The sequence below is a fragment of the Lontra canadensis genome, unplaced genomic scaffold (genome assembly GCF_010015895.1).
Source record: "Lontra canadensis isolate GAN:19392208 unplaced genomic scaffold, GSC_riverotter_1.0 scaffold228, whole genome shotgun sequence".
Classification (NCBI taxonomy): domain Eukaryota; kingdom Metazoa; phylum Chordata; class Mammalia; order Carnivora; family Mustelidae; genus Lontra; species Lontra canadensis.
Window position 1 is genome coordinate 490,427 of NW_022631222.1, and position 13,915 is coordinate 504,341.

At 49.7% G+C, this 13,915-nt stretch overlaps 1 protein-coding gene across 2 annotated transcripts in view; it reads right to left on the reverse strand.

Moving 5' to 3' along the window:
* The window catches only part of NINL (ninein like), a 156,933-nt gene that overhangs the window by 38,061 nt on the left and 104,957 nt on the right, over positions 1 to 13,915 (reverse strand). For both annotated transcript variants that reach the window (XM_032849436.1, XM_032849435.1), the window contains 5 exons: positions 13,089 to 13,225; positions 11,602 to 11,742; positions 6,390 to 6,564; positions 5,196 to 5,306; positions 4,516 to 4,596 (listed from right to left, as the gene is read on the reverse strand). In XM_032849436.1, coding sequence (XP_032705327.1) covers positions 4,516 to 4,596; positions 5,196 to 5,306; positions 6,390 to 6,564; positions 11,602 to 11,742; positions 13,089 to 13,225 — 645 coding nt within the window. The remainder of the gene's footprint in view (positions 1 to 4,515; positions 4,597 to 5,195; positions 5,307 to 6,389; positions 6,565 to 11,601; positions 11,743 to 13,088; positions 13,226 to 13,915) is intronic.

Here is a 13,915-nt window from a genome sequence, read left to right on the forward strand (position 1 = left end):
ATTAAATAAAATATTAAAATTGATGTCACCTGTTACTTTTTACATTTTTTTAATGTGCCTATCGGAAAACTTAAAATTATATGTGTACCTTGTATTGGAAATTTTGAAAATACACATACATCCCAGAAATTCAGCAGTGCCAGAAAGCAGATTCTCTTATGTGCTATGCTGGGGATAGACGTCTCTGCTCTGAGGACACAGCAGGGAGCGCGGCCACTTCTAACTGATGAGGGTGACATGCACCAGCCTGGGCACCAGCCATGGGCCCCAACTCTACACAAGGGGTGTCTGGTGGGGCTGGGGATCCAGGCACCTAATTCCACAGGGACTCACATTTACTTGGGGTGCCTATGGGTGCCAAAGGTGCAACTACACCAGCCAGGAATGGCAACAAGCCCATTGCCAGAATCCTGTAGTACTAAGGGTCTGAGGGGAGGGTGGGACTTCAACGGCAGCACTGGGAAGCATCGGAGAAGAAGAGGGTGCCAGCAGGCTGGCTGGAGCTACAAGTGAGGCCCAGGTAAGCACACACATAATGGGGGGGATGAAAAACCACCCAGGGATGGGCAATGGTGGGGACCTCGGTCAGGGCTGGTGTGTGTCTCAGTCCATTTCTGCTGCTATAACAAAATACCACAGACAGGGATTATCAAGAACAGAAATTTAGTTCTCGTAGTTCTGGAGGTTAGAGTCCATGATCAAGGTGCCGACAGATTTAAGGTCTGGTGAGGGCCTCCCAGTTCATAGATGGCCATCTTTTCCTGTGTCCTTACATGGTGGAACAGATAGCGGAGCTCTCTGGGATCCCTTATATAAGGGATATAGAGAATATCTATATTATTAATTATAATTATATCTATATTATTATTAATTATTAATATTATTAATTATATTATTAATTATAATATCTATATTATAGAGAATATCTATATTCTCTATATCCCTTATATAAAGCACTAATACGTTTCACCTAATCACCTCCCAAAGACTCAGTACCTCCTAAGGCCATCACACTGCAGGAATAGGCTGCAACATATGAATCTGGGGACACACAAGCATTCCATGGGTAACAGTGTGGAAATGCAGAGAGGGAAAATCTACATTTGGGGTTTCTGATCAAGGACATGCTCCTCCATTACAGTGTCCACCCAAGGCAACAGCAGAAACATGAAACAACAGAGAACTCTGATTAACACTTAACACTCCCCTTTAACAAAGGCAGCCTCACTGAGAAAATGGAGACTCAGAGTTGAAGGAAATGACAAGAAGCTGAAATGATAGTTAAGTAGGAAGAAGATTTGGCAACAAGGGAAAGCATGGTTTCCTTGCTAAAAAATATCCTGGTCACAAAGTACAGGGAAACACTGAGCAGTGACTTTGGAAAGACTGAAAGTCTCCACATCTGGAGACTGACTGTGATGCTCTAGCAGCAAAAACAGCAGAGTAGCAGGACTCCTCTGGCTCACGGGAGAATTCCAAGGGTCAACTTATAGGTGTGGAGTTGGGTGCTGGGCTTGGGAAATCATCCTTTGGCAACCATCATGGTAAAGACTGAAGCAGAGACTAAACCCAGGGAAAATTCTGATGAAGAGCAGGATGTTTATGTGGTCTTTATGTGTCTCCCCACTGACTGCTCGTTTAGTTGCATGGGAGAAAAAAACAAACAAACAGTAATTATACAGTGGGGAAATTAGGCAACACCTTGACCAGGTGATCAAAAATTAACGTCACCGATGTGTCCCCCTGAGAACACATAATCTCAATTTAATCCAAAGGAAATATCAGAAAAACACAAAGTAAGAATATTTTAAAATATTACTTTAAAAATACCCACGTCAGAGACAAAAGCTGGAGGAAAGCCCTGTGGACTGGATGTGCCCTCTCCCCACCCCAATTCCAGGTTATCTTCACACCCAAGGTGAAGGTTTTGAAGGCGGGACCTTTAATCGGGTCGTGAGGGTGGAGCCTCATGAAGCAGATCAGTGCCCTCCTGTTAGAGACCCTAGAGCTCCCGTGAAGGCAGCTTTCTGTCTGTCCCAGGAAAAGGACTATCACCAGATACCCGGCTAGCCTGAGCCCCCCACCTCCACCCCCAGGGCTCAGGAAACTTCTAGCAAAAGCTTTTGCCTAACTGTTCATCATACTTTTTAGGAACTAAACTCCTCAAGCCTTCTGCCTAGCTGTCAATCTCACCTTTTAAAAACAAACTAACTGCTAGAAAGGAAAAAGCATTTGAAGAGGCTGGACTACAGATGAAGCAGAAAGTGCCAGAAGTGACCCACAGTTCCCTCAGCCTCATTATAATGTGAAAATCCCCTCTGAATATTCATCCCAAACCCTACTAAAAGGAGCCCGCTTTCCCTTGTTTCCTGGATTTTAAAGTCTCCCTGCAATCTCCCTGTCAGTACAAATAGAGTGATCTCACGAGGCAGCTCCACTGGGGTAGTCTCTGTAACTCACCACTTGGGGTTGAGAACTGTGGGAACAGAATCTTTTGTTTATAAGCCCCCCAGCCTGTGTCATCTTTGTTACAGCAGCCTGAATGGCCTGAGATGGAATGTTTCATGACAACCAAAGGCAGCATGTGACCCTCCGCGGGATCCGGTCCTACAGGGGGAAGGTCTAAAGGACACTGTTAGATTAACTAACAGAACAGAAATATGACCAGCAGGTTAAGGTATTGTATCAGCGGGAATCAGAAAGTTACTAAGTGTGCCACAGTTAGGTGGAATGGGAAGCTGGGTCTTCAGGAAGAAAAGCCCAGACTTCTGGCTTTGGCACATTTCTATGGTGTAAGTAACTCCCACCAGAGGGGATTTCAAGCTTTCCAAAGTTTAACAAGAAGCTGCCAAAACTCATAAACTCTTAACAATCAACTCTGGGGCATCTGCACACCCCTCCGCAAGGTAGTAGAACTAAGCCCGGTCAGAAAAGCGCACCGACCTGCTGAAGGGTAGAGTGGCCCCATGGTGCATGTCAGTCCCTCCCAGATGTTCAGAAAATCCCTGTGTATGCACATCCACACACAGCAAACAAGTATACAATGTGCACACAGAGTAAGATGTAAACAACAGGGGAATGTGGGCAAAGGGTACCCAGGTGCCCTTGCCACTGTTTCTACTTTTGTAACTTCATGTATTAGAAATTATTTTCCAATAAAAAGGTTCCTTTTTAATGCTCTAACTGTAAGTTTGAAACAGCAAAAATAGTCAAAGAATGGAAAGACCAATTTCTAAATAAATAGATTAACACTAACATGTACTATATTTCTGATGTTTCAAAAAGTCAAATTTCAAGAAGCAGAAGTGAAATGAGTAACAGTTCTTTGAGTAACAGAGTTCTGTGAGAGAAAGATGGGGTTTATGCCTGTTAGAAAGATCCAGGGCACTAAAGTAGCATATTAGTTGAGTTAGTTACAGGCTCTAAATCAAGGCAACAAGCTTAAAAGGAGGGAGGAAACATGACATGTCACTGCACCCCAACCATCAGGACACACCCCAACCCCAATCCAGCACATGCCTTGGGGAGGGTCAGGAGGAGGGTGCCACAGCCGACCACACACACAGGAATTTCCGGAAGGGCACCCTAGTATTCGGAGTTGGGAGTGGAGGAAAGAGCACAGGGCAGAAAGCAGTAGGTTATATCACACTCCTGAACAGCACGCATGCTCACCTTTATCCTCTGGTGTTGCCAAAGCAACATGCAGCAGGAACAAAGTCAATTCTGACTTTACTTTGGAGGGAAATCATTAAGAAGTGAATTGGTAATAGACCCTTAAGATCACACAATAATGTTTTAGCTGTTGGGATCCTGGATAATTTTAAGAGTGTCACAGGGTGGTGGTATGTTTCAGCACCAATGACACTGTTCACCACCTCTGCCCTGCTCTGTGGTGTCTCTAACTGAATGGATGGCCCCCCTGAGGTGTGGCTACCTGCATGGTGCCTTCAGAACTGGTGCCAGTCTCGCACCCTTGGCCCGCCCCATGGGGCTGAGCACGGGCACTGTGTAGGCAAGTTGGGTCCCCCTTCTTTATGGAACACGAGACTTGGGGGCCCTGTCTGTAGAATACAGGCTGAGATCAGAGGCTCCACCTGCTCTGCACATGCAAGGATGCTCCTGCCGAGACATGCTGGACTACCCTTCATGTGGAGGCCAGGAATATTGGCCCGGCATGAATGACAAGACGTGCATACCACCATCCAGATCTAAACCAGTCAGACCCTGGTGACCTGTACCACCCACCCAACCCATGAGTTCCACACCCGCTCTTAGCAGGCATGGCTAAGGAGGCTATGTGGCCTTCTGGCACCAGGAGGTCTCTAGAGGGCCAAGCTCTTAGTACCTTCCCCAGCACCATCACTCTTGATGCAAAGTGGGCTGGGTGAAGGGAGAGGGTGTGGGGCAGGGGTGCATGAGGGCTCCATGCACCAAAGACAAGAGCAATGGCCCCAGTACAAGACAAAGGCAATGTGATGGCTTAAGGTGGCAAAGGGGGCTGGGCGGGGCACGTACCCGGCACTTGCACTCATACTCCTTTAGGACCTCCGCAAACCGCTCCTCCTGGGCCAGGAGCTCTGTGCTCTGTGGTTCCAGCTAAAAGTGACAGGAAAATGACAGACAGGACCTTAGGCCAGGTAGAATGTGTGTTATCACCCTCTTGTGCTCCTCCCACTAGGCTCAGCATCTCTAGGTACAATCTTCCATCCCTCTTTCTCCTCCCTCCTCTCTTTTAAAAGACCTCAAGGCAAAAGGAGGCTCTGAGTTCATGGAAGGTGGTCCTACTCCCAGCTGGAGCCTGGGGTGCATTCCTGCCTCAGATGCCTGGGATACCCCCATGCAGCACCTCTCCTTCCCTCCTTTACTCAAAGTGATGGGCAGGGCCAAAGGAAGACATCTCATGATGGGCATGGAGCTCTCCTCTGTGTCCCTCACCACTGAGAACCCATCATGAGGGTCTGTGCAGATGGCACTGTCATTAAATGTCCAGCAGGCATAGCATCGCTAGGGTGTACAAGTACCCTGGCACTGGCACAAAAAGGAAGAACACAGAAGGAGAGTTGCCCTGCTGCTTTTCTCTCCATTCTAGAATTGTAGTGGGAAATAACTGAATTCACTCACCTATGTATTCTTTTTCAAGTCCCTGACACTTTTTACCCAGAACCCAGAAACTCAGAATCAGCAAAGGGACTTGCCTTGTCCTTCAACACAAACTCCAGGTCATTCTGAAGTTTCAAGACCAGCTTCTCTGATTCCGAAAGCTTTTCCACAACTTCAATAATCTCCTTCTGTAATCGACTGTTTTCCTATAAGACACAAGCCAGCAATTTGCTGGACTTTGGGAGTGAAGGACAGAGCTGTGGGCAGCCTGTCTCCCCTCTGCATCAGGGACTTTTCCCTCAGCAGCACTCACAATCATGAAAGAAACCTGCAAATGCAGCATGACTGGTGCTCACTGCCATGGCACCTGCAGTGGAGGCTGTGCTGGGGACCAGCACCACAGAGCCCCTCACCAGTGCCTGTCGCTTTCCCCACTGCCCCTTCTTTTCCTGCCCTGAATGTTCAAGGAGGCTATGAGTAACACAAGAAGAGGCTGGAGGCAATCCTTTCTGAGCTGTTGTCTGAAAGAGGGATTGGAAATGGCACCCTCACAGCTCAGATGTCCCCTGGGGGAAGAGGGCAGTGCCCATAGACACAGGGAACCAGTGAGAAGAGCAGTAAGGACACAGTTCAGGCAAGGACACAGCTTCTCCCCCAGGGAGACAGAGACCAGGCAGATGTGGAAAGAATCTGCCGTCTCCAAGTTAGGAGATGAAGGCAGGAGCCCAGGAGGGACCAGGAGACATGGAGCCAGGGGACAGCTCACTGGATAGAACCAAATGTAGGGTGGGTATGGGTCATGGGACATCTACCAAAGCCCAGAAAACCCCATTTGCTTCATGCTACACACCCAGGACTCCAGCAGGGTAAGCTTTAGGTTTTGGGTTTTTGCTGATCCCACAGACACTCTGGTCTCGGGGTGGGGAGGGCATGCAGCAAAGCTGGCTGCGCTGCTGACCCTCTCTGACCACTGTCACCCTGAGCCAGAGCAGAAAGTAAGAGCTCTACAGGTCCCCCATGACCAGAGAAAAGGAAGAGGCAATGCCTCTTATGGAAAAGCCAGGACCCTACTGCTTTGACTGAGAAATGTGTTCTCTCTGGTCACAGCTGATGCTCCTCAGTTAGAAATCCCAGGCATTTCCCTACCATGGAAATGTAAACTTAAGATTCCTAGGAGGTTTCCAGCTCCTGACTAGGAAAATGTGGGGAGTGGGAGGATGAACATTCAGGCGACCTCCTTACTGTCATTCAGGGCAGGATGACATGGGGAAACACTGCTCCCCATCTACCTTCAGGGCCAGGGTCAGCTTCTCCCGGAGGCTGGCCTCCTCAGCCCGCAGGCGCTCCAGGTCCTTCTCCAGCACGGCCCTCTGCTTGCAGGTCTGCTCCCAGAACAGCTCACGTTCCCTCTCCACCTCGGATCGCAGGAGGCTCAGCCTTTCCCGGTACCCCTGCTCCAGATGTCTGTGAAGCACACCCAGTCATGTGTCAATATGTCACGTTGAGTCCCAAGGGGACCCCCAGGCCCATAATGACCCCCTCCTCTTGGGGGACATCCCCTGGGCAACTTGGCCTTTCTTCCCTGGAACCTTCCTGCCTGTAGCACTTGGCCACACTGTCTGGGACTCAATTGTTCCTGCTTGACAGATGGGGTCACTGGACCTCGGCTAAACTGCACATGCTGTAAGGGCAGGGGCCCTCCTTTAAAGCCCCCCTACCCTGGGACTGATGGTGGATGTGACCCCACACCCTCTAGGACTAGGAAGGTGACAAGGGAGGCCAGCAGGTCCCTGGAGCCTCTGGAGTAAGCTAGCCAGTGCTCTCTGTGGGTAGACCTCTCTGATGCCCTCTGCCCTTCAGCGACCTCCCACACTAGGGCAGCCTGGATAACCAAATGTGTACCAAAGTAAGCCCCTCATGCAGGACCCAGGCAACATTCGCAGACTGCGAATCCCAAAGCAATGAGAGGGGAAGGTATGAGGCATTTCTCCCCCTCAATTTCTGCTTACTCTTTTGTAAGAACTGATAGAAATATCAGCAGAAAAAGTGCTAAACCTTATTTTATTTTATTTTTTTATTTTTTAAAGATTTATTTATTTGAGAGAGAGAGAGAAAACACGAGAACGGGGGAGGGGCAAAGAGATGCAGACTTGCCGCTGAGCAGGGAGCCTGACGCAGTGCTCGATCCCAGGACCCTGAGATCACGACCCAAGCCAAAGGCAGACGCCCAAGCGACTGAGCCACCCAGGTGTCCCCAAATCTTAGTTTTATCACTGAAACAATTGCTTAGCAGGATTTCTCAAACCAAGTCTCTCTAGAATGAAGAGAATCAAAACTCTTACTTCATTTAGCAGAGGGCTTGGCAATGTTAATAATTCAGCAAAGAACACCAGGGGTTTGTCCTTCTCCCCAGACTGTCCCTCCCACCCCTGCCCCAGACAGTCTAGACTTTCTCATCTCAGAACTTTAAGGAAAGAACACCCAGCAGGAAAGGAGATGGAGAAAGGGCAGCTATTACTTAGGGGAAAACAATAAGATGAATCTAGCTAATGTAACTCCACAAACCTTTGGGGTAGTTTTAAAAAACACCTATTTGACCATATCACTGCATTCTTTAAAAGCTTTAGAAATATCCAACCAAAAAAAAATGGGTAAATAAAATATGGCAGACGCACATAACGGGATGCTCTGCAGTCATCATAAAAGCATATATGATATGATACCATTTTGTAAATAATTCTGTGCGTGGAAAAAAGAAGTGAAGGACATAAAAAACTTCAGGAGTGATAACCTCTGAGAGAAATTTCTGCTTTTATTTTTACTTTTACTTGTTTTTCAATAATGAACATGTATCACTTATTTCTCTTATAATAAGAAAAACCCAAATGCAGCCATAACAGCTATTTCTAGAAACTCCTGATAATGCTCCATTACTCATGGGGCAAAATCCAAACTCACAGGGCCTTCATGGACCCCTTGACCAGATAAGGCTTCTAAGTTTGTGATTCTCTGACCCCAGGAAAGATACCAGAAAATTCTTCCCATGTGCTTGGGAGAGAAGTAAGCCTAATATGCCGTGACTGAAGCAAATCAGTTTTCAGTTATAAACTGATCTAAAACCAACTTACATTTAGCTCTTGGACACAATTCTTTAAAAAGGAATTTTCTCCCTTGAACAACATTAACCAAGGGTTGGCACATGACAGTGCAGGGCAGACGGGAAGATCATGTGGGAGTCAGGCTGCTCCAGATTCTAGACAGGCCCCTGTGGGTCCCTCTTGCCCCATGGTCCCTAGGAGGCTGCGACCCAAGGTCTCAGTGGCACCAGAATCAGTCCCTCTTCTGCTCAGGCCAGATTCCAAGCCTCCAACGTCAGTGGTGAGTCTAACAACAGACGCTGTTAGAAAGGCCATGAGGAGGCAGGGGAGGCACCGAGAAGGGAAGAAGTGTGTCTACAATCCCTCTGTTGTCCTCTTCCAAAGTTCCCTCAGTCACGCTGTGACTGAGAGAGGCTCACTCTGTGGAAACCCAAGATGACCTCACACTCTATTTTGTGAGATCAGGGAACTAAGGAGACTACACCAGGTGAGCAAAATCATACATCAGCAGCTGCAAAAGCCAACCAGCTAAGGACTCTAATTTCACCCACAGGAACTTGCTCAGTTAGAAGTGGTCAGTGGGGAGGCTTGTGGCTGGATGCTAGAAGGGAATCAGCTGAATCCAGACTGTGGATTGCTGACAGGAGCAGAACAATATGCAGTTATTTCTTACCTAAGTCCTCCCTTGTGAAAAACACCACCCATGTTCCACACGGAGGGAAGGGCAGCTCAGCAAGGCCACAGCCAGCACGTCCACCCAGCTACTCAGTCATGGTGTCATGGCTGGTCTCCCCACCCAGGGTTCCATGGCCTTACTACCACCTCCTTACAGTGAGACCATGTTTATTTATTTTCTCAGGTTTGACTAGAAATATTTTTGAAAATTTGATGAAAGTATCCTTACAGGCTACAGGCACCAAGCCCCGCTGATGGTCTCCTGAACATCCCATTATCCTGTGAGAGTCTTTCATGCAGGAATGATGGAAGTGAGTATGCATGAGTGCACACTTATACATACACACCATATACTCACACAGCCACACACACACACACACACAAGCACTCTTCCACACTATAGCCTTGATGCCATCTCTTGCATACCTCTTCTCCAAGCCAGGCAGAGGTAGGTGTGGATTTCTACTGGAGATCAGACCAGGATCTCAGCCTGCTGCATCTGGCCTTCCCCAGCCACCCCCAGGAAGGAAAGGTTGTCCGAGGCCTCTGTGATTCCAAAGGCCTGTGGACTCAGATGGGTGGCCCTGCTCAGCTCTGAGCCTGCTCCCCCACAGACCAGTAGGGATAGGCAGTACTCTTCTTTGGAACCCCTAGTGCATGGGTCCCATGGGAGGGTGAGCCGGTGGGGCCCTCTCATGTGCTGATCTAGGTTGGCATTATGTGACTCCAGGTGACCTCAGCTTGAGAAGAGCTCCTTCTGCCTAAGGGTCTGTTTTCTTACACTCTAAATACAAGGCAGACTAGGGCCTCACACTCTCTTATCTCAGAGAAAGCATATGACAAGGAGATGGGGTACCTGGATTCAACTTTTAGGCCACATTGGTTGTGTGATTATGGCATGCTACTACACTGCTACAAGCCTCAGTTTCTTTGGCTGAAAAATGGGGCCAAAATGGCCTATCTGGATAACTGTGGCTGCGGAGTCAGGATACCCAGTGCACAACAGGAGCACAACATATCACAGTTTCCCAGTCTGCAACAGAAGCTCCCTCCTAGGGGGCTGAGGGGCTCCTCAACCTAAAGACCTCCAGCTGCACAGTGAAGGCAAGGCTCCCAGCATCTCTGCTGAAGATGAAACGGGCTCTTGGTCTTCGACCCTTACTGTTCAGTTGGGCACAATCAACTGGCCCTGTGTGGCTATGAAACCACCCCCCCCCCATCCGCTATGGTCACATTGTGAACCTCGGAGCGCCAGGAAAGCAGGCTACACCCCTCAATGTCTCCAATCCCTCCCACTGTGAGCCATGGAGGTGAGGGCTTTGTAACTGTGACTGTGACAGTCCCCACACATGGCAGGAGTAGGCCTTTTTGGGATGGTGCTCAGAAGCCTGCTGTAAGGTGGATGGGGGCAGGTAAAATGTCCGTACACTGCCCACCCAGGGCCACGCATGTGGGGGCTTCATGTAGGTCATGTCAAACACTGCCAGCAGGGCTGGGGTGAGGAAAGGGTTCCCTTCAAATGCAACCACACAAGACAGTGAGAGGCAACATCCCAGAGATGCAGGAACCGGGTGGCTTATCACAGGCTCTCACACACCTGCTCGTTGAAGCCACATACACCACCTGAGTTCTTCCTTAAGTTACCCGTTTCGAGGAAGCCTGTGCTCAGCTACCCGAAGGCATGAGATGTGCCTGGTGGCTACAGGTACCAAACCCCGCTGAGGGCTCAAACACAAGGACTGGTAGCCTCCCACCCAGAGCTCAGTCTGTCACCATTCCCACTTCACAGCTGAGGAATCTCAGGGGCTCCGTCCACCCAGGGTCATAGCAAGGGCTGCTGAGGGAGAATGAGGTGGGAGGCTCATAGCCTCCCAGTGCCCCCACTACTACAACTACCGAAAGCTGAGTATAGCACACTGGTTTTCCACAATGCACACCCTTTGCTATCCTTGAGGGGACACCTCCAGGTGACAAAAGCTTCCAGAAAGTGAACAACCAGCCAGGGAAGCCTAGCACAGACTGTTCCCCGCAGTGGGGTGAAAAGCCCCTCCTCTGCTTGCCCTAGCCTGGGGGCTGATCTTCAGGCTGGATTTCTTCACATTTTGGTTAATAAACCAGAGAGGTGGGTTTTGTCTCCATAAAAGGTCAGAAATCCTTCCCTCTGGTCTGTGCAGCCACCAGCCCCACCAGTGCAACAGACCTCTCACCAGGAGTCTGCTTAACCCATTGTACCTCATAACGTCTGAGGTCAGGTTTCAGGCTCTGGGCTTCTCCCAGAGAAGAAGGCAGGCTCCTTTCATCAGGCTCCAAAACCATTCACCAGCCCTCTTTCAAAGCATTCATCCATGTCACCAGCCACAGGCACACACAGAAGACCTGGGTTAAGTGGGACAGACCCCATTAATAAAGCAGAGAATGGGAATTTTCCCTGCAGTCCACAGGCACACATAGCTGGATGCCCCTGCACATGTCCCCACAGCATAAAGAGCAAGGCTGTTTTTTAAATACACCCCTCTTCTTTCCAGGAAGGACATCCCCAGAGGTGCACCTTCAAGATTTCTACTGGCTCAGGTGAAACAGGAGGGCCTCAGCTCCAGCATGTTCATGACCACAGCCTCAGCTAGCAGCAGTGCCACATCCACCACCCACCCGTGGCCAGGGCTGGAGAATCACCACCCAGCTGCTAAGGAGCTGCCACCCCGGGCTTGGGTATGACCCCAAGACCTACTGGATCTTCTTCTCTGTGAGCTGCTCTAGGGCAGAGTGACAGTCATCCATCTCTTGCACAAACTCCAGGTTCCTCTTCTCCACTTTCTCTAAGTCCTGCCTCGCCTTGTCTCGCTCCTTTGCCATCTGCTCCACTTGCCCCCTGCCACAGGAAGGAAACAGGGTGAGATGAGGACACCTGCTCTGGGTCCAGCAAGCCCTGTGTCTGCATGAATGACAAAAGGGGCTGCATTAACGGGGTGCTGAGCATGGGCAGTGCTGTGCTCTGACCTCACTGCCACCACCAACCATCTCCTGAAATTGGTTTTCAGAATTACTATGTCCCTTTTACAGGTGCAAATACTGAGAGAGAGGCTAAATGATGTGTCAAGAAGGTTTCTAGAAAGTTTCTGAACCAAGGAAGTCTGAACCTAGAGCCTTACAGTGTGCCACACCTCCACATGGTCCAGAACAGGTGAGAATTTATCCATGCCCCCTCCCCTCCTGTCTCCTCTCCCAGGGATCCTCAGCACCTAATCTGGGACTAGATACATGAAGGGGGAGAAGGCTGGCCACCCATCGTCCTGCCTGGTCACACCCCGACACCTGTAGCCTGACATCCAGTTGAGTCCCCCAGAGAAGGTCACACCTGCAGCTCTACACTCCCTGACACCTGCCATTTTGGTGACCATTTCTCCCCCTGAAGAGCATGGAGCTTTTCTTCCTCTACCTTCCCAAGGCAGAGTCTTTCTGGGGTCCTATTTGCAGAGCTGCCTGAGGTCAGAAAGCTCACCCATCAGCTCCTAACGGGATGCAAAATCTTGAGGACAGAAATCATGATTTCTTTTCTGCAGCTTTGGAACACCAATAAACACAAATGATCTTTACGCCAATCTGCTGAGCAGACAGATGGCCTGAATACTCAGCTAATCGAAAGCTGAACTCAACTAAAATGGAACTCATTCTCTGCCCCTCCCCCCTCACTTTGCTCTCGGTGACCATGTTGAGGAACACTTTGTTCTCTTCCCCAGCCAGCCGCCCCAGCTCAGGAGCCCTCTGCCTGCTCTTGGAACACATCCCTGCCGGCTGGAGGATTTTGGCCTCTGCATCCAAGAGCTCCAGTGTCAGCAGGATGAGCATCATGTTCAAATGCCCCCTTTGGAACCTTGCTAACAGGGGCTAAGGGAGGACCTTGACATCAGTTTCTAAGTGTGAAGACAGGCCAGTGACTCTGAAATTCTGTGGTTGTAAAAACCCAATCAGCAAGGCCCCCTCAGGCCACACACAGGGATGTCACTCAAGGCATAGGGAGCACTCAGCTCTTTCCCTGTCCCCCCAAAATGCCCACTAAAGGAGAGCCAGTGGAAAAGGTGGTGTCGAGCTCCCTGGCCCCTGGGACTGGCTTGGGGTGGACAAGGGCAGAATGCCCATTTCCCGGGACTTCCCACCACTCAGCAGGCTGGCTAGCTGTGCCCACCCCCCGCCAACCCCAACACACTGAGCTCTTACTGGCGGAAGGTTAGCTCCTGGCGGTAGCAGGCCAAGGCTGCCTGCTGAGTGGCACCACCAACCATCATGAGCTCGTTCTCAAGGGCCCAGGTCAGCTCCAAAAGGTTCACCTTCTCGTCCACACTGAAGTCGAGACTCTGGAAATAGCAAAGTCTGTTGGGCAGGAAAGGATGTGTGGCTTCTCCAAACACCTCCTGGCTTTCCTAAGAGCAGGCAAGGCCCAGATCCACACTGTCCTGTAGGCAGTACCTGCCAACTTTTCTATGTGTAAAGTCTCCACCTCTATACCACTCATCTTATGGATGTGGATGTGCTCCAGGCTGGACAGAGACCCTCATCCTAAAAAAGTAACTGACACAGAAGATGCATGTCCCAAGCAGAGGACATCATGGGGCTTGACAGGAGACCAGGGGAGATGCCTTTCTCCCTGTGAAATAACTTGCTGTGTGGACCCTGCTGGCCCTGGGAGCTGTATGAGGAGACCTGACCTGAGCTCAGTGCCACTGAGAAGCAAGCAGAGGAGTGTGCAGAGATCCCTGACAACACCCCTGGGACTCCTTCTCCCGAGTGCCTGTCCAGGTGAGCCCCTAACGCCCACTCTGCTTAAGCCAGTTGGAGTTGAGTTGTTATCATTTCAAGCTAATAGAATCTCTGTGAAATGTGTATACAGGTGGGTGGAAAAATGATCTGACAGACGAGCCATGGCCCAGCACCACAAAGAGTGGAGCACTCTTTTCCCCTCAGGATTCTGAAAATAAGAGAATAAAACAATTTACATGTATTGTACCACAGTAATAATAAACCATACCCGTAAATCCCTCTGCTCA